The sequence below is a fragment of the Varanus komodoensis genome, unplaced genomic scaffold, assembly GCF_004798865.1.
Source record: "Varanus komodoensis strain SLA01 unplaced genomic scaffold, ASM479886v1 scaffold41, whole genome shotgun sequence".
NCBI lineage: Eukaryota > Metazoa > Chordata > Lepidosauria > Squamata > Varanidae > Varanus > Varanus komodoensis.
The window spans coordinates 5,078,671-5,092,527 of record NW_025335954.1 but is presented as its reverse complement, the minus strand read 5'-3'; the positions used below and the strand labels follow the sequence as shown (position 1 = coordinate 5,092,527).

Sequence of the window (13,857 nt, the reverse complement as noted above, 5' to 3'; positions counted from 1 at the left end):
ATAAATCTATCCAGCTAGTTTTCCTTTACTCAGAGCATAGCTTTCTTTACATATAGGATGCCTGCTGCCTTATCTCCCTGCAGTGGCCCCCTCCATAATGCATGTGATCCCAACATTTCTTGAGCCAAGACTCCTTTTAGAGCTTTGAGGTCCCTTCAACTCCTCATCATCAGGAATGGGAGGGGCCCCCAGTTTCACTCTTGCTGCATTGCATTCCCTGTAAAGTTAAGTCCTGCTCAGGGCCTCTGCCATCTTATGCCCCCCCCCCCACATACTTTCTTCTAGGTGTGGGTTATTGCACAAAGTCCAGTCAACTGAGGTGACATTGACCACATCGTTTGCCCCTGCATGGTAGGTGCCAATGGGAACTCTCCCCCCGCCCCCAGCATGAATACTACACATAAAGGCAGCGGTCCTCAAACTTTTTCAATAGGGGCCAGTTGAAAGTCTGTGGTGACCGTCTCGCATGCCGGCGCATGCGAGGCAGCATTGGGTGCACACGGCGGTGGCTCACTTGCTCAGCGAGTCCAAAACCATCTCCGAGTGAGCGAGCCACCACCTCCCTGCCCACGTTGCGAGGCAGTGGCGAGTGCATACAGGAGGCAGGCGGTGACTTGCTCGCTCGGAGACCATCTCAGAGTGAGCAAGCCACTGCCTCCCCGCCCGTGCAGCAAGCGTGCACGCAGGGGGTGAACGGCAGTGCGGGCCGGATGGATGGCCATGGCGGGCCGGATCCGTCCTGCGGGCTGTAATTTGAGGACCCATGCATTAAGGGGTGGTGGTAATGAAGTCCTGATTGGGACTTTGATGAGGGCAAAGGGTTCAGCAGCTCATCTCCTCCTCCCACACTGTGGTCCTGATTTGGTTCTACCACCACTCCTCTTCATGAAAAGAAAATGTAGGGTGCAATCTTATGCATGTTGAGGCATTAGAATGTCCTGCAACTCCCAGCATGCTGGGTACAATTTTTTTTTGTGCCTAGGCATGAATAAGATTGCATTCTCAACTACACAAGGCTAGAAGTCAGATCTGGTCTAACCTGAGTTCCATCCCATTATGTGAACCCTCTTGTTACCTCTTAGCATTTCTTTAATCCTACTTAATCCTCACTGTTGCTAACCCAAGATCACAAATGCATTGTAATGATTACTTGTGAATCCTTTGTGCTTCAGATAAGCTACATTACTTCTGTTCACAAGTAATGGTTGCCCTACTTTAAGTATCATCACACAAACATAAGGAGCTGCCTAATACAAGGTCCTCCGATTGGTTTGTAAGCATTATATACTCTTCCTGGAAGTAGCTCTTCAGAGAAAGGCTAGCCTTGGGCTATACGGTACTCTAGATGAGGAGTTCCTTTAGTGGTCCTGCCAGTAACTTTACAGTTTTATTATTATTAAAGTACTTAAAGCAGCCTTCCCTAACCTGTGCCCTCCAGAAGTTTTGGACTTTAACTCCCAGCAGCCTAAGACATGACTGAGAGGTGTAGTTAAAAAACCTACACCAGCTTTGCTGGATGTTGCTTTGCAGAAGACTGATTTATGGTGCTTGTACTTATGGTGCTTGTAGTGCTTATGGTGCTTTATAATGTCACCTTAAAATAAAGCCATGCTCAAATGGTTTTTATCTACAACAGGAATGGCCAAGTGATGGCCCTCCTAACATTTTGGCCTACAACTTCCATCATCCCTCACTGTTGGCTATGTTGACTTGTAGGCTGAAAATCATTGGAGCTAGAAGTTGCCCATCCCTGATCTAGAACTAATGGCACTGAACTGGAAAGGTAAAGAGAAAGTCATTAAAGCTAGGAGATAGACATCATTCTTTTTTTAGTGTGAAAACAACCTTTAGAACTTGGAAAAATTCTATTAATTGTGCCCTCAGTGCCCATAAGCCTTTGAACTCAGAGGTTTATGAGCATCCAATGCAAAGTGAAAGAAGTGTAAGTGATCTTTACCTCTGCATTCCTCCCACTCTGCGTTTTTGCTGGAAAGCAAATTTTGGCTGTTTAGATTAGTTGGGGTTTTTTTTGGGGGGGGGGTGTTTCCATCAGGATACCTTGTATCCTGGCAGCCCTAGTCTCTTCCTTTCCTCCAAAAACAACCCCTTTATGACATCTCTGAGGTTAATTTCCCGTCCTCCAAGTGGCATCTGGTGTAGTTCTTTCCATGCTGGCTGTGTGTGGGTGGAGTGGGGATTGAAGTGTGGATCACTAGCTCCAAATTCTGAACTCTGCTTTGATCATGCATGTGGGAATCAAAATTATCTTATGCCAACCCCATGATGTTTAGGGGGTCATAGGTTCACTCTCTGAAGACACAATCCCATGCATACCTAGAAAAAGTCCTGCAACTTCCAGCATGCCCCAACTAGCATTGGATTGCACGTTTATATCCCCCCACCTTCTTTCTTTCCTCACTGCAGGCTGTATGCTCAACAAGCTCAGCTCTGGGGCTCCTTCATTTTGGTCCCCCAGGCCCAGTACTGGCATTGCCCACCCTTAAAGTTACTTAAGGAACCGAGCCCAAGTGCTACTTCTGAGCTGTGACATGGTAACATTTGGATTGCAAGAACTGCCCCACTGTTGTTTCCTGCAACAACGCTGATTAAATGACTTGGTTGGGAGGCATTTTCCCCTAAACTTGAATTATATTGATATCAATGCTCTTTTGAACCTCACACACACAAACATGTAGCACAAGCACCACAACTGACAAGGGTGAATCGTCTTGTCTTCTTCAGTAGCTTTTCCACACCATCAAAAGGCCACTTCCAAAAGTGTACAACTGTGGGTTGAGAATCGAAAAATCTGAAAGACTGCATTATCCATCTGAGCCTGTCTGGGATTTTAAGATTTTCCCAGGCGGTCCCTCTCTCAATTTCATGGGAGGGACATTTGGTGGGGACATGGGAGAGGGCCATCCCAGTAGCTGCTCCCAGATTTTGGAATTCCATGCTAAGAGGGGCTAGGTTGTCCCCCTTTCTTTTGTCCTTCTGCCAATGGCTAAGATCCTTTAATGCAGGAAGAACTTTGGCATGTAAGCTGGTCTGCTGCCAAAGGGAAGTTTAATTGGCTGCAAGTCTAATCTGCCTTCCTGCATGACCATCAATAGTTTTGCTTTAAAAAAATAGTTGGTATGAGCACATTTAAAATCACATTGCTGTCTCTTCTGTGCATACCCCAACTGTGGCAAAAGAACCTTGAAAGAGATTTGAACTGGCATGTGTGAAACCCTGGTAAGATTGTTGTTGATTGTGTCTTTCCTCCATCTTCAAAAGATCACTAGAGGGGAACAGAGAGCCACAGTCTTGCATGTATGTGAAACTGTTTGGGGGCATTCTGTGTTTCCTTGGGAGGCAAGACTGCTGGATCTGTCTGTCTACTGCCTTGGGATCCTATCTGTATGGAGTCCTGGTCATTTTGTTTCCCTCTTGACAGTTTCATCCCAAACGTTACTAAGTACTGATTTCTTCACTTACTGTCTTCTGTACAATGTCCTCTGCTGCTGATTGAGACGGTCCCATTGAACACACTCTTGCTTTCTTGTGAGGAAAAATGTCTAAGATTGAGCCAACTCTGATGAAAGGTTCTGGTTTTAAAGTGTTGAGCTGCTAGATGAGCTCTGAGGCCTTGCAAGAATGCAGGGCCTCCCAATGATGGATGTAAGTGGGCAGCTTATGCTTTTGCAAGGATTCTGTTGCTCGCATGTTCATACTAAAATGTGCAGTGGCCCAATCCAATGGTGTAACAAGCATTGCTCAGCCTTGATACAAAGTTACAGAAAAATGTTACTTTTTGGTATTGGTTTTAGGGATGTGATTTTAATGAATTCAAATAGTAATATAGCTACATTAGCTGGATTGCATTATCAAGATGGGCTGGAGTATCAGTGATGATGGGATAAGATGCTGGGAAGAATCCACTTTAGGCTCAGTTCAGGAGGAAAAAGTTATCTCTATACCAAGCTTCGGCGAATGGGGTGGCATAGAAGTCCCCTAAATAAATAAATAAATACATACATACATACATACATACATACATACCAAGGCTCTGACAGTCGTGCGGAGGCAGAGCACCTGCTTTTATGCAGAAGCTTTTATGCAGGCACAATTCCCGGCATCTCAGTTCAAGAAGAGATAACCAGCATGGCACCCTTCAGATATCATCAGATAGCAAGTTCCAGCACTCCTAGGTGGCAGAGTTGATGGGAGCACCTGGATTGCCATTTTATTTATTTAAGCTTTCATTATGATTTATTTATTATATGTATAACTCACCAGCTACTTCCTTGTCCCCCGGGCTCCTCTTAAGATTTTCCTGAATCACCCTAGCTTCAGCTTGTATGTAACTCTGCTCCCACATGAATCTCTCCTATTATGGCCTTCCTAATGATAGCCAAGTGAAGGAGAGGGGGCCTTCTGTAACAGGTGATGTTAGCCATCCCCTGTGTGAGCCATTGTGACTTGGGCTATGTCACAATGGAGCTTGCGCCACTCAGTTTAGTGGCAAGAGACAGGTTTTGTCTCCAACATAGCAGTGTATTCATCCACACATAGCATTTTTTCTCCATCAAAGTGGATGGGGAAAAGTCTGATCACAAGGTAATGTTGGGATGAGGAATGAACCTGGGGAAAGGCCGTAGGGCCATGGTGCAGCACAGGCTTTGCATGTGACGGGTCTCCGGTTCTGTTTCCTGCCTCTCCACATAGGCCTGGTACAGCATCCGATCTGAAACTCTTCAGAGATGCTGCCAGCCAGCACTGTAGATGGAACTATGTTAGATGGGTCAGTGCTCTGAGTTTATATAAATCCATTCCCCATATTCCTAAGCCTACTTTCTCCCTTAGTTTCTTGAGAGAAAAGTAATGGAGAAGCAAGCTTTACTTTTCCACAACAGCCTGTCTGCTGGTTGCAGTCTGTTTCCTTTCTCCTATAGAAGTCAGTGGTGCTAGCAGAACAGTGCTAGCTCTAGGTTTTGCATGGTCCTTGGGCAAGACATCCTCAATGAGACCACTCCCTCAGGTGCTCCAGTGGTTTCTTTGTTACCATGGTTTCCATCTCTCTTGTTCAGGCCTCCTGCTGTTGACATATATCCCATCAGCCACTGTGCCTGAAATTCCATCCCAAGGTACATTATTTTCTGTCATTGTCACCTGTCTTTTCCTCATGGGTCCATGCACAGAGGCTGGATGGCTGGAGCGGCTCCGTTGCCTGTTGCTCAAGGGGACTCTCTGGTAGTAGCATACCAGAATAATGAAAACCATGATCCTGGATTCAGACATGGGAAGCCATGGTGGTATAGAGAAACCATAGAACAAACTTACCATAGTGAAATATCATGACAACACAACAGGCAATACAACAGACCAACAATAGTATCAAACCACCATGATTCGTTGTGTTGTCTGAATCCAGCCTATGTGTTCAGACAACACATGTATATCTAGTGTGTTGTCTTTATCTCTCTTACTTCCAGAAACTGTTTTCCCAGCTCGTTTCTTGCTCGCAACTATACATTATAATAGAAAAATAGAACATTCAATACTGACTCCTATCTATCTATCTATCTATCTATCTATCTATCTATCTATCTATATTTGGCTAAATAATCCTAATGTTAGTTCATATGCTTCTTCTTCCCCATGTAGGACTGCAAAAGGAAAGAGGAAGGACAGAAGAGGCACCTTTCCCCAGGGCTAAAGCTATTCATGGACCCCAGCCATGGAACGATCTTCTTGGAGCAGTAACTACACAGACCAAACCATCTAAGAAGACTCTTGACTCTCCCTTGGGCCTGTTTCCCCAGTGCCCTCAGCCATGGCAGGAAACAAGGAGAGAGGCTGCTCTGGTGGAACTCCTCTGGCTCACGTGAATGGTTTCCCTCCCACTGTATATCCCTTCCCCTTTCCCAATCCACACTTTGAGGTACTCACCAATGGAGGCTACTTCCGAAGCTATCCTACTGACCTGCCCAAGGAAATGGCATCACTGTGTGAGTTTCAAGAAAGAAGGAGATGGCTGGGGTGGCATGAGTCTTGCAGGAGGGTTGGATGTCTGGCTGATCTATCACATTTTCCAGCAATGGATGGTGGGGGGGGGGGGGCATTTGCTTTGAGTGTTGGGCAAAGATAGTGGGATGGATGAAATAGCAGCAGCACAGGATGAACCAATATAGAATGATGGCTGTGACTGCCCTGGCTGCATGGAGAGACTGCTGGTTATGGACTGGTTTTTGTGTACCATACCAGTGCTAGCAAAACTTCTAGGCATTGAGATTCATCTGCTAAATTCCAGTTCACAAGTTGATAATGGGTTAGTATAATATTCCTATTAAATGTGGGTAAATATTTTGGACCTACACTGTGGTCCAAACCCCATCGCCACTATGCACTGTCTGATCCCTCTCTCTAGAGTGAGGAACCTGTACACAAAGTGGGTATAAGGAAGAAAAGAAAACCTCCCAAATACTTCATACCCTAAGAGTCTTATAGAATTGATTGAACAGTATCTGAATACGGCAGCAAAGGCTTTGTACACATGGACTCTTATCATGGGTTGGTTATTCTCTTTAACATTTTGTTTAGTCCCAGTGTTGTGGTAGATGAGCAACTTGTAGCCCTCCAGATGTTTTCTACTGCAAACCCCATCAGCCCTAGGCACCATAGCCAGTGGTGAGTGATATTGGGAATTGTAGCTCAAAACTTCTGGACCATCACAAATTGCCCTCTGTGGAATTAGGTGCTGTGCAAATGACAGAAATCAGATTGTTCCTGTTTGGAAGATCTATATTGTTAGGGATGATTGCCTAACAATATAGAGAATATATGAAAATAGAGAAATAATCAGGAATAGACCTTTGCAAGATTACCACAGGTCAAAGTAGCTTTGGGGCAAGGAGGTGTGATTATCTTGGCAAACCTTCTGTCTGTGGGTTGAAGGAGGAGGTGAATGAATCTCCAGTCTGACCATGGTAATTAATCAGTTGAATAGCACTTGAATTGTGCCTGGAAGGAAAGGTACCAGCTGGCTGGGCAATCTTCAAAAGCCTGAACAACCTTCTGAACAGTTTTCAAGGGCAGTCCACATGCAGCCCATGGCAGTCATCCGGGTTCTCAACCCATTAACTGCCAAGACCCCAGCAAACCATATGGGAACAGATTTAAATATGGGCTAACTTTGCAAGATTCAGTATGAAAACAGAGTGTGTCTGTGGCACTGCATAGCAAAGTGGTGGCATCAGCAAGGCAAGAGTTCTTCATGATCTGCTGCAGCCTAATATAAAAATCTTATTGGCAAAAAGCTGTCTGTGACTCTTAGCTATGTTCTGATGCTTAGTATAGCAGGCTGACAAACCGAAACCAGTATTGTCCCTGCGTAGGGCTAGACTACAATCTGATGCCTATTATGCCAGGACTTGGCACCAGGGATTGAACTGGAGTCTGGATACTGGTTATTGTGGGAATACAAAGACTCTTGAGTTCAGCATTATAACCAGATTGACCCCGACGAGGCTAGAGCTACTGAATACAGAGGATAGTATTCAACAGTGTCCCAGCAGTAGCATTAATGACTTTATGCTAGTGTAAACCAACCCTTGTGCAACATAACTAACTCAACAGGGAAAAGCAGAAATTCAGCAGCATGGAGGTAGAAAATGGTTTTTTTTCTTTAAAACAAGGAGTTCAGGGCACCCACCATACTGTGACTTTTGGAAAACCAGTCAGTTATGCCAAAATTCAATAACATTACAATTTATCTCTTAATTGAAAAAAAGTGATTTCCAAGACATGGTGGTATGCATGTGTGTGGAGCAGAGCAAGCAATCACATGGATATCTGGTAGAAATTTATGGTGGGTGGAGTCAGTCAGCTCAGGCAGTACTCTTGGACTTGGAAATAGATCTTTCAAGAAAGTTGTTCTAGGATGGACCTCTGGGGACACATGGTCTTGGACTTTTTTAGGGGATCTTTCATCCCCTTAGGAGTTTCTGTGTTGTAGTTTTGCTGAGAGGCTCCCACAGGAATGTCCTAAATCTGGAAGCACTGAGAGTAACCCCCGTGTGCGCGCATGCATCTGTTTCTGAGCATTGTGCCTTACTCTCATGTTGGCACTTTTGAAGGGGAGTGCAAGGGATATCCTAAGCCTTGCTAGGCGTGAGCCTTCTTGGCTTCTGCTGGGTTCTGTGCTCTTTTCTCCACACTTTGGAACATGTTTCAACTGTTCTGCCCTATCCTGCCCCAGGGTGTGCCCAGGCTCTGTGCCAGACCTCCAGGCTCAGCTTGTCCCACCTGCCAGTGCAGAGGCAGGAGGCATACATGCTTTCTCAGGTGCGGGTTCCGACACGCCAGTGCCGCGTCCCCACGCTAAAGTGCTGTCAGTCATTTGTGCCTCCCGCTCACTGCATATCTCTGTGCTTAAAGGCTGCTTGCATGTGATCCATGTGCCTGGTCCTTACCTCAATGGAGCTGCCTGGGAAGAACTGGTTGTATCTCTTCCTTGCACCTCCTGAAATCGCCAATATTCTGGGGCCTTCGGTTTTTGGTCCTTTTGTGCTGTTCTAAGGCTTTTTTCCCCAGGGTTTCCTCCCCTCCACCTCTCTCAGTATTGCTTCTTCCTTTGTTGATCTGGAATCGTCTGTTGCTTCAGCTCTGCCAACTGCAGTTCATTCCGCTGCTCCCTACATGCTATGACTGCTGGAGTGCATCTGTGTGTCTCGCTTGTCCACCGGGGGGCAGCCTCTGGGTTCACGTGACTAAGAGCCGGATTCAGGTTTCAGTTCACTTCAAGTTGCGCTGGTGTGTGCCAAGCTCTTTCTGAAATTGCATTTTACTGGTGCTTCATGTGTTAGGTGTAAATAGACCTGGCTTTCAAGACTGATCCTAGACCCTAACCCTAACCCAAAACTTAAACCAACTGTAGTGCAGGGTATTTATTTTCCCAATTTCTCACCTATTTTAAAATTGTTTGTTTGTGACATATGCACAGAAAAAATCCCAAGAAGGGCTCACTGCAACACTGGAGAATTCTTCCATTAATTCCATCTTGAATCCATTTTGAAATCCAGGATAGGCAGGTGAACTTGGCAGGAAACCATTTTTAATGGTTTCAGAACCCAACTGCCTGAAATCTTCAGTACATCAGTATAACTCTTGTAGAGCTACAAATACTTTTGGGAAGAGACTTTTATTTTACACCCCTAACAAGGCTTATAAACTGATCTAGCAGCATTTTTGAGGAGGCTGATCCACAATTGGGGTGCAAAGGCCTGGCACCCTGGGATTGTTGGCTTAACTTTAGAAAGAGGGGGCTTATGGCAGTAGGGCCACCCTCTTCAGGCTAAAGAGGCTCAGAAGAATTCTGTGGGAGGATAGGTTTCCTTGTCAGGACCCAAGCCATGTTAGGGATTTAGAGTGGGCTCATATGACTGTGTAGCCAAAGGAGAGCTTTTCTGTGTTTCATGTGTTCTTTGTGGCTAGCCCCAGATGCTGAACCATCTTCAAGAGAAGCTCCAGGTAGAAACATTCCTGTGGTCCAAATGCGAGGCTATCTGTGCATGAGTGAAAGAAAAACACAGAAGAGCACAAAAGTGTCATGTTGCTGGCATCTCTTCTGTTGCTGGTAATATACAGACCTGGCCACCGCTATCTCTTCTGAATGTAGGAGCATTTCCAAGATAGAAGACTTCTGTATATGAGGAGTTTGATCTACTGCTTTACTGAAGCTTCTTTTTCCATATTTTTTGTGGGAGGAAAAATGCATACATTACACAGGGTTTTTCTCCAGGGCTTTATATTTCTAAGCCTTTCTATATATTCTTTTAATGAAGCTCAAGGTGGTGTAGTTTCACCATAGCAGATTTGTGAATTCTCACAAGGCTTGTGTTCTGGTTTGTTGGAATTTAACCTATAACACTGGATCAGACTCCTGCTAAAAAGTCTGAGAAATATAGCAGAGGCTCTGAAGGATGATGATGTTGTGAAAAGGTTCCACAAACTTCCATGAGTGCAGAGTTACAAAAGAGCACAATAAATATTTTTTGAAGAGAAGCTTGTGCACTTCCTTTTCCCAAGGGAGTACAACCTTGTCCAGAACTAGGAAAACTTCAGTTCCTGTGTCAGGTTCTCAACATGACAGCCTTTTCCATGGTCAGCTTCAGCCCATCATTCTACATCCATCCCCTAATGCTCTCCAGGCATCTGTTCTGGGCTGCTATCATTGCTCCTGGATCCAAGGAAAATGAAAAACAGAACTGGGTGTTGTACTCAAGGGCCAGGCTTCTGGATGATCTCAACCAGCAGTTGCACATAGATACAACTTATCCTTGCTGGGCACCACACAATAATTTTTGGGAGTACAGGCACTGTCTCCTAATGGCACTGTCAAGAACTGCTGAGGCAGGAGAGTGGAATTCCTGCAGAGTGAACATCTTTCTCTCATTTCTGCAAGCAGCCTCACATGACCATCAGCTGCAATTTGGTGACCAACACTTAGCTTCATTTCACTGTCTTCATTTGAGAAGCATTCAAGTACCACACTACTGCTTTTTAGCCAAAGTGATAGATTCCTTAATGCAGGTTTATGCAAACTTGTTTTATAACATTATTCAAATGATTATGCTGGATGAATAAATCATGTGTGTGTGAGAGAGAGAGAGAGAGAGGGAAAGAGAGAGGGGGGGGATGGTCTGTATATTATAGAGCAGAGATAGGTCAGAAGTAGACTACTAGATGTTTGATATTCCCACTTCCAGAAGCCCTTACTAGCATGACTGGTGGTCATGGAGTTGAAGTGCAACACATCTGGAAATCTACTTTCTGCCCACTCCTGTTCTAAGGCACCCATGGGTAATGCTGGCAGTTGTCAAGTGGACCATTGTCAGGATGCCAGAAAGAATGCAAAACATTGAAATGGTCTCATCTGGCCAGGGATGTTTCTTAGCAGGTCATAATGATTCTTTTTGTCAGTCAGTCAGGGAGAAGACAAGAACAGATTCACATCAGGGGTACAGAATTCTGGACTCTTAGAGTTGTTCTGCTCTGATGCAAAAAAACCACTGAGGGTATTTTCCCTGAAGCCATTATTGAAAACCTTTGCCAGTATTTTGGGTAGAGGATCTCCTGGCTTAAAGGCGGGTAATGGACTTGTGGATTTCATTGATTGCTGCTAAATCTATCATTCCACCTTGGGCAGTGTTTTGTGTGTCTGTGCATGAGTAGATGGAGTTATGGATGTTCTCCCTCTGGTGGATATTGATGGAATAGCAGAGTTATATATAACTTGTGCAGCTGGGGGACTGATGTGGTTTTTGAAGACAGCACTTCTGCTTGCTGCTGTGTGTATCTCTTGGGAGACCAGAAGCAAAGGAAGAGAAGGATCTTGTATCTTTAGCAGCCGTGAAGCAGCAACAGTGAAACTCAGATGTCAATTTTCTTACTCCAGTTTTGTCTGGTTGTACCTTCTTCTGTGTCTTTCAGTAGCTGTTAGGAAGAGTCGCATACTCCTTTTGCATTCAGTGCATTGTAGCAAAGCCAGTGTGGAATAGCAGCTAGTGTTGCACTGGAACTCGGGAGATCTGGGTTCTAGTCCCCACTTGGCCATGAAACTGGATCACTTTGGGCCAGTCACACTATGGGGCTATTGTGAGGATAAGAGAAGGACTTCCTTGAGTTACTTCATTAGAGGAAAAAAGGTGGGACATAAATGCAATAATAAAATAAACTCTGATATGGCAGGAATGACCCACTGCAGGCATTTGCAGCCCCACAAGCAAAAGTACTGTTCCACTTAGTGCTCTTTAATCCTAGGAATAGGGATAAAAATAATTAAAAAACAGCAATTGTAGTTTAAATCTCTGCCTGTGACTAAGCCTTAGGTATTTCATACTTTCAGAATGGGGGAAAAACTTCAAGGAAACCACCGGTGGTTGTGAGATACGGGATGGAACCAGGGGAATGGTTGTGTGGCTATCTGGGCAGTCCCAGAGAGCTGAATTAAGACCAGAAGAGCAGATTTGGACCCTTGCTGTAGGCCCAGGACTCTTTTGTTGGAGTTGCATAGTTATAACCTAGGGCATGAAGCCAGCAAGGTACCCTGCCCTGTTCTTCCCATATAGGTCTTGGGATTTTCCCTGCCTACTGTGTGGAATACTGGAGAGGGAGAGCATTGGGTTACTTCTGCCTTCTCTGCCTTTGGTCTTGTCAGCTCTTCTCCCCTTATTCCTGTGCAATTTGTTAGCTGCAACAAGGGGAAAACTCATGGAGGAATTCTGTCTGACCTGCTTCTGATGCACTGGGGAACTTAAATGGGTGGGGCAGATTTAAGTTGCAGCCTCTTCAGCAGTCTGTGTGATTGTGAAATGCTGAGCAAGTTACCTGTATGAATGGCTTCTTGTACTCACTGTGCATGTGGGGATATTCTTACTAACTTTTCCTATCACACCTTTGCCTTGCTGCTGCCTCCTCCTCATCCAAAGTACCATATTTAAAAACATCTCTAAGTGGTATGTCTTACAGCAAGTTATAGTCCTACCTGAGGAGCCTGACCATCTGGCTGAGACCCTCAGATGGCAGTGTCCCACCCAGACTCTGGATCAATACCTTTTAGCTCCTGTGACAAAGCTGCCTTGTGGTAGCAGTGCACCGTGCCCAGGGCTCTGCATGTCTTTTGATTATGCCAAATACAGCATCTATAGAGAATGCAGCATCGTGGATAAAGTCTTGTAAAACCTCAGGATCTGGAGATCTGAGATTTCCTGTGGTTTGGGGGTTGGGCACTAGTATCCTGCAAGGGTCCCTCGACCCTTTCTGTGCTGTTGGAGGTAGAATGAATTATGAAAAATGTGCATATCAGGACCATTTTGCATATTTATACATATTGCAAAATTCAGTTTTCTTGGTTGCAGCATTTGATTCCTATCTTTTTGCTGAAGGGTTAGGGGTAGGGTAAGGGTAACCTTGTGCCAGTCTTTTTGCAAAGTCCTCCCTTTCTTTTCATCATTAGCTAGCCTTTTGCCCTTCTTCCCAGGTTCAGCTCTCTCCCCACTCTGTTCTTACCCATATATACTCCATGCATCTCAGCAAGGAAAGAGCATCTTCTTTCTAGTTTGGGTCTTTCACTTTAGGGAGAGAAGAGCATCCTGTCATCACAAATGACAGTGTGAGAAAGGAAGATGACAAGAACAGCAATAAGGGGTAGTTGGGCCAGTGTGTATCTATTATGGGGATGGGGACCCTCCAGCACACAGGATGACTGTAGCCCACAGAAGGCCCTGGCAGCTTTCATGCTGCCCTTAAGGCTGAGCAAAGTTTGAAGACAGTGGGCTTCCCCTCTTCTCCCCCATGCTGCAACAAAGCTTTTTAAAGTCAAATTGCACCGTGGGGGCACTTATTTTATTTATTTATTTATTCTAAACATTTCTATGCCGCCCCCATCGCAACGAAGCCTTGGGGCGGCTCACTTGGAAGGGATTGGTGTGGGAGACGAAATGGCTGATCTTCCCCCAGTGCTGCAATGTTCCCCTCCAGTCATGATTTTTAAAGGGCTCTGCTGGCAATAATGAAGGTTTTTCAAATGGATGATGGTGGTGGTTATTTATTAAACACATCAGATATCTTTCTTGGAAAAAAGACTCAAGGCAATCTTTCTTTAAGATTGCAGTATGTGTGGGTGTAGGGACTGCAGGTGGTGCAGTGGTTTAAACCGCTGTGCTGCTGGGCTGGTTGAGCAAAAGGTTGCCGGTTCAAATGTGCACCACGGGGTGAGTTCCCGTTGCTCCGTTCCAGCTCCTGCCAACCTTGCAGTTCGAAAGCATGCAAATGCAAGTAGATAAAAAGGTACCTCTTTGGTGGGCAGGTAAC

At 45.2% G+C, this 13,857-nt stretch overlaps 1 protein-coding gene across 1 annotated transcript in view; it reads left to right on the top strand.

Annotated features, from left to right (window-relative positions):
* The first annotated feature begins 5,959 nt into the window (after positions 1-5,959).
* The window catches only part of RARG (retinoic acid receptor gamma), an 81,040-nt gene continuing 73,142 nt past the window's right edge, over positions 5,960-13,857 (top strand). Inside the window, exon 1 of the mRNA XM_044443132.1 lies at positions 5,960-5,993. Within this exon, the coding sequence (XP_044299067.1) occupies positions 5,981-5,993 (13 nt within the window). The 5' untranslated portion in view covers positions 5,960-5,980. The remainder of the gene's footprint in view (positions 5,994-13,857) is intronic.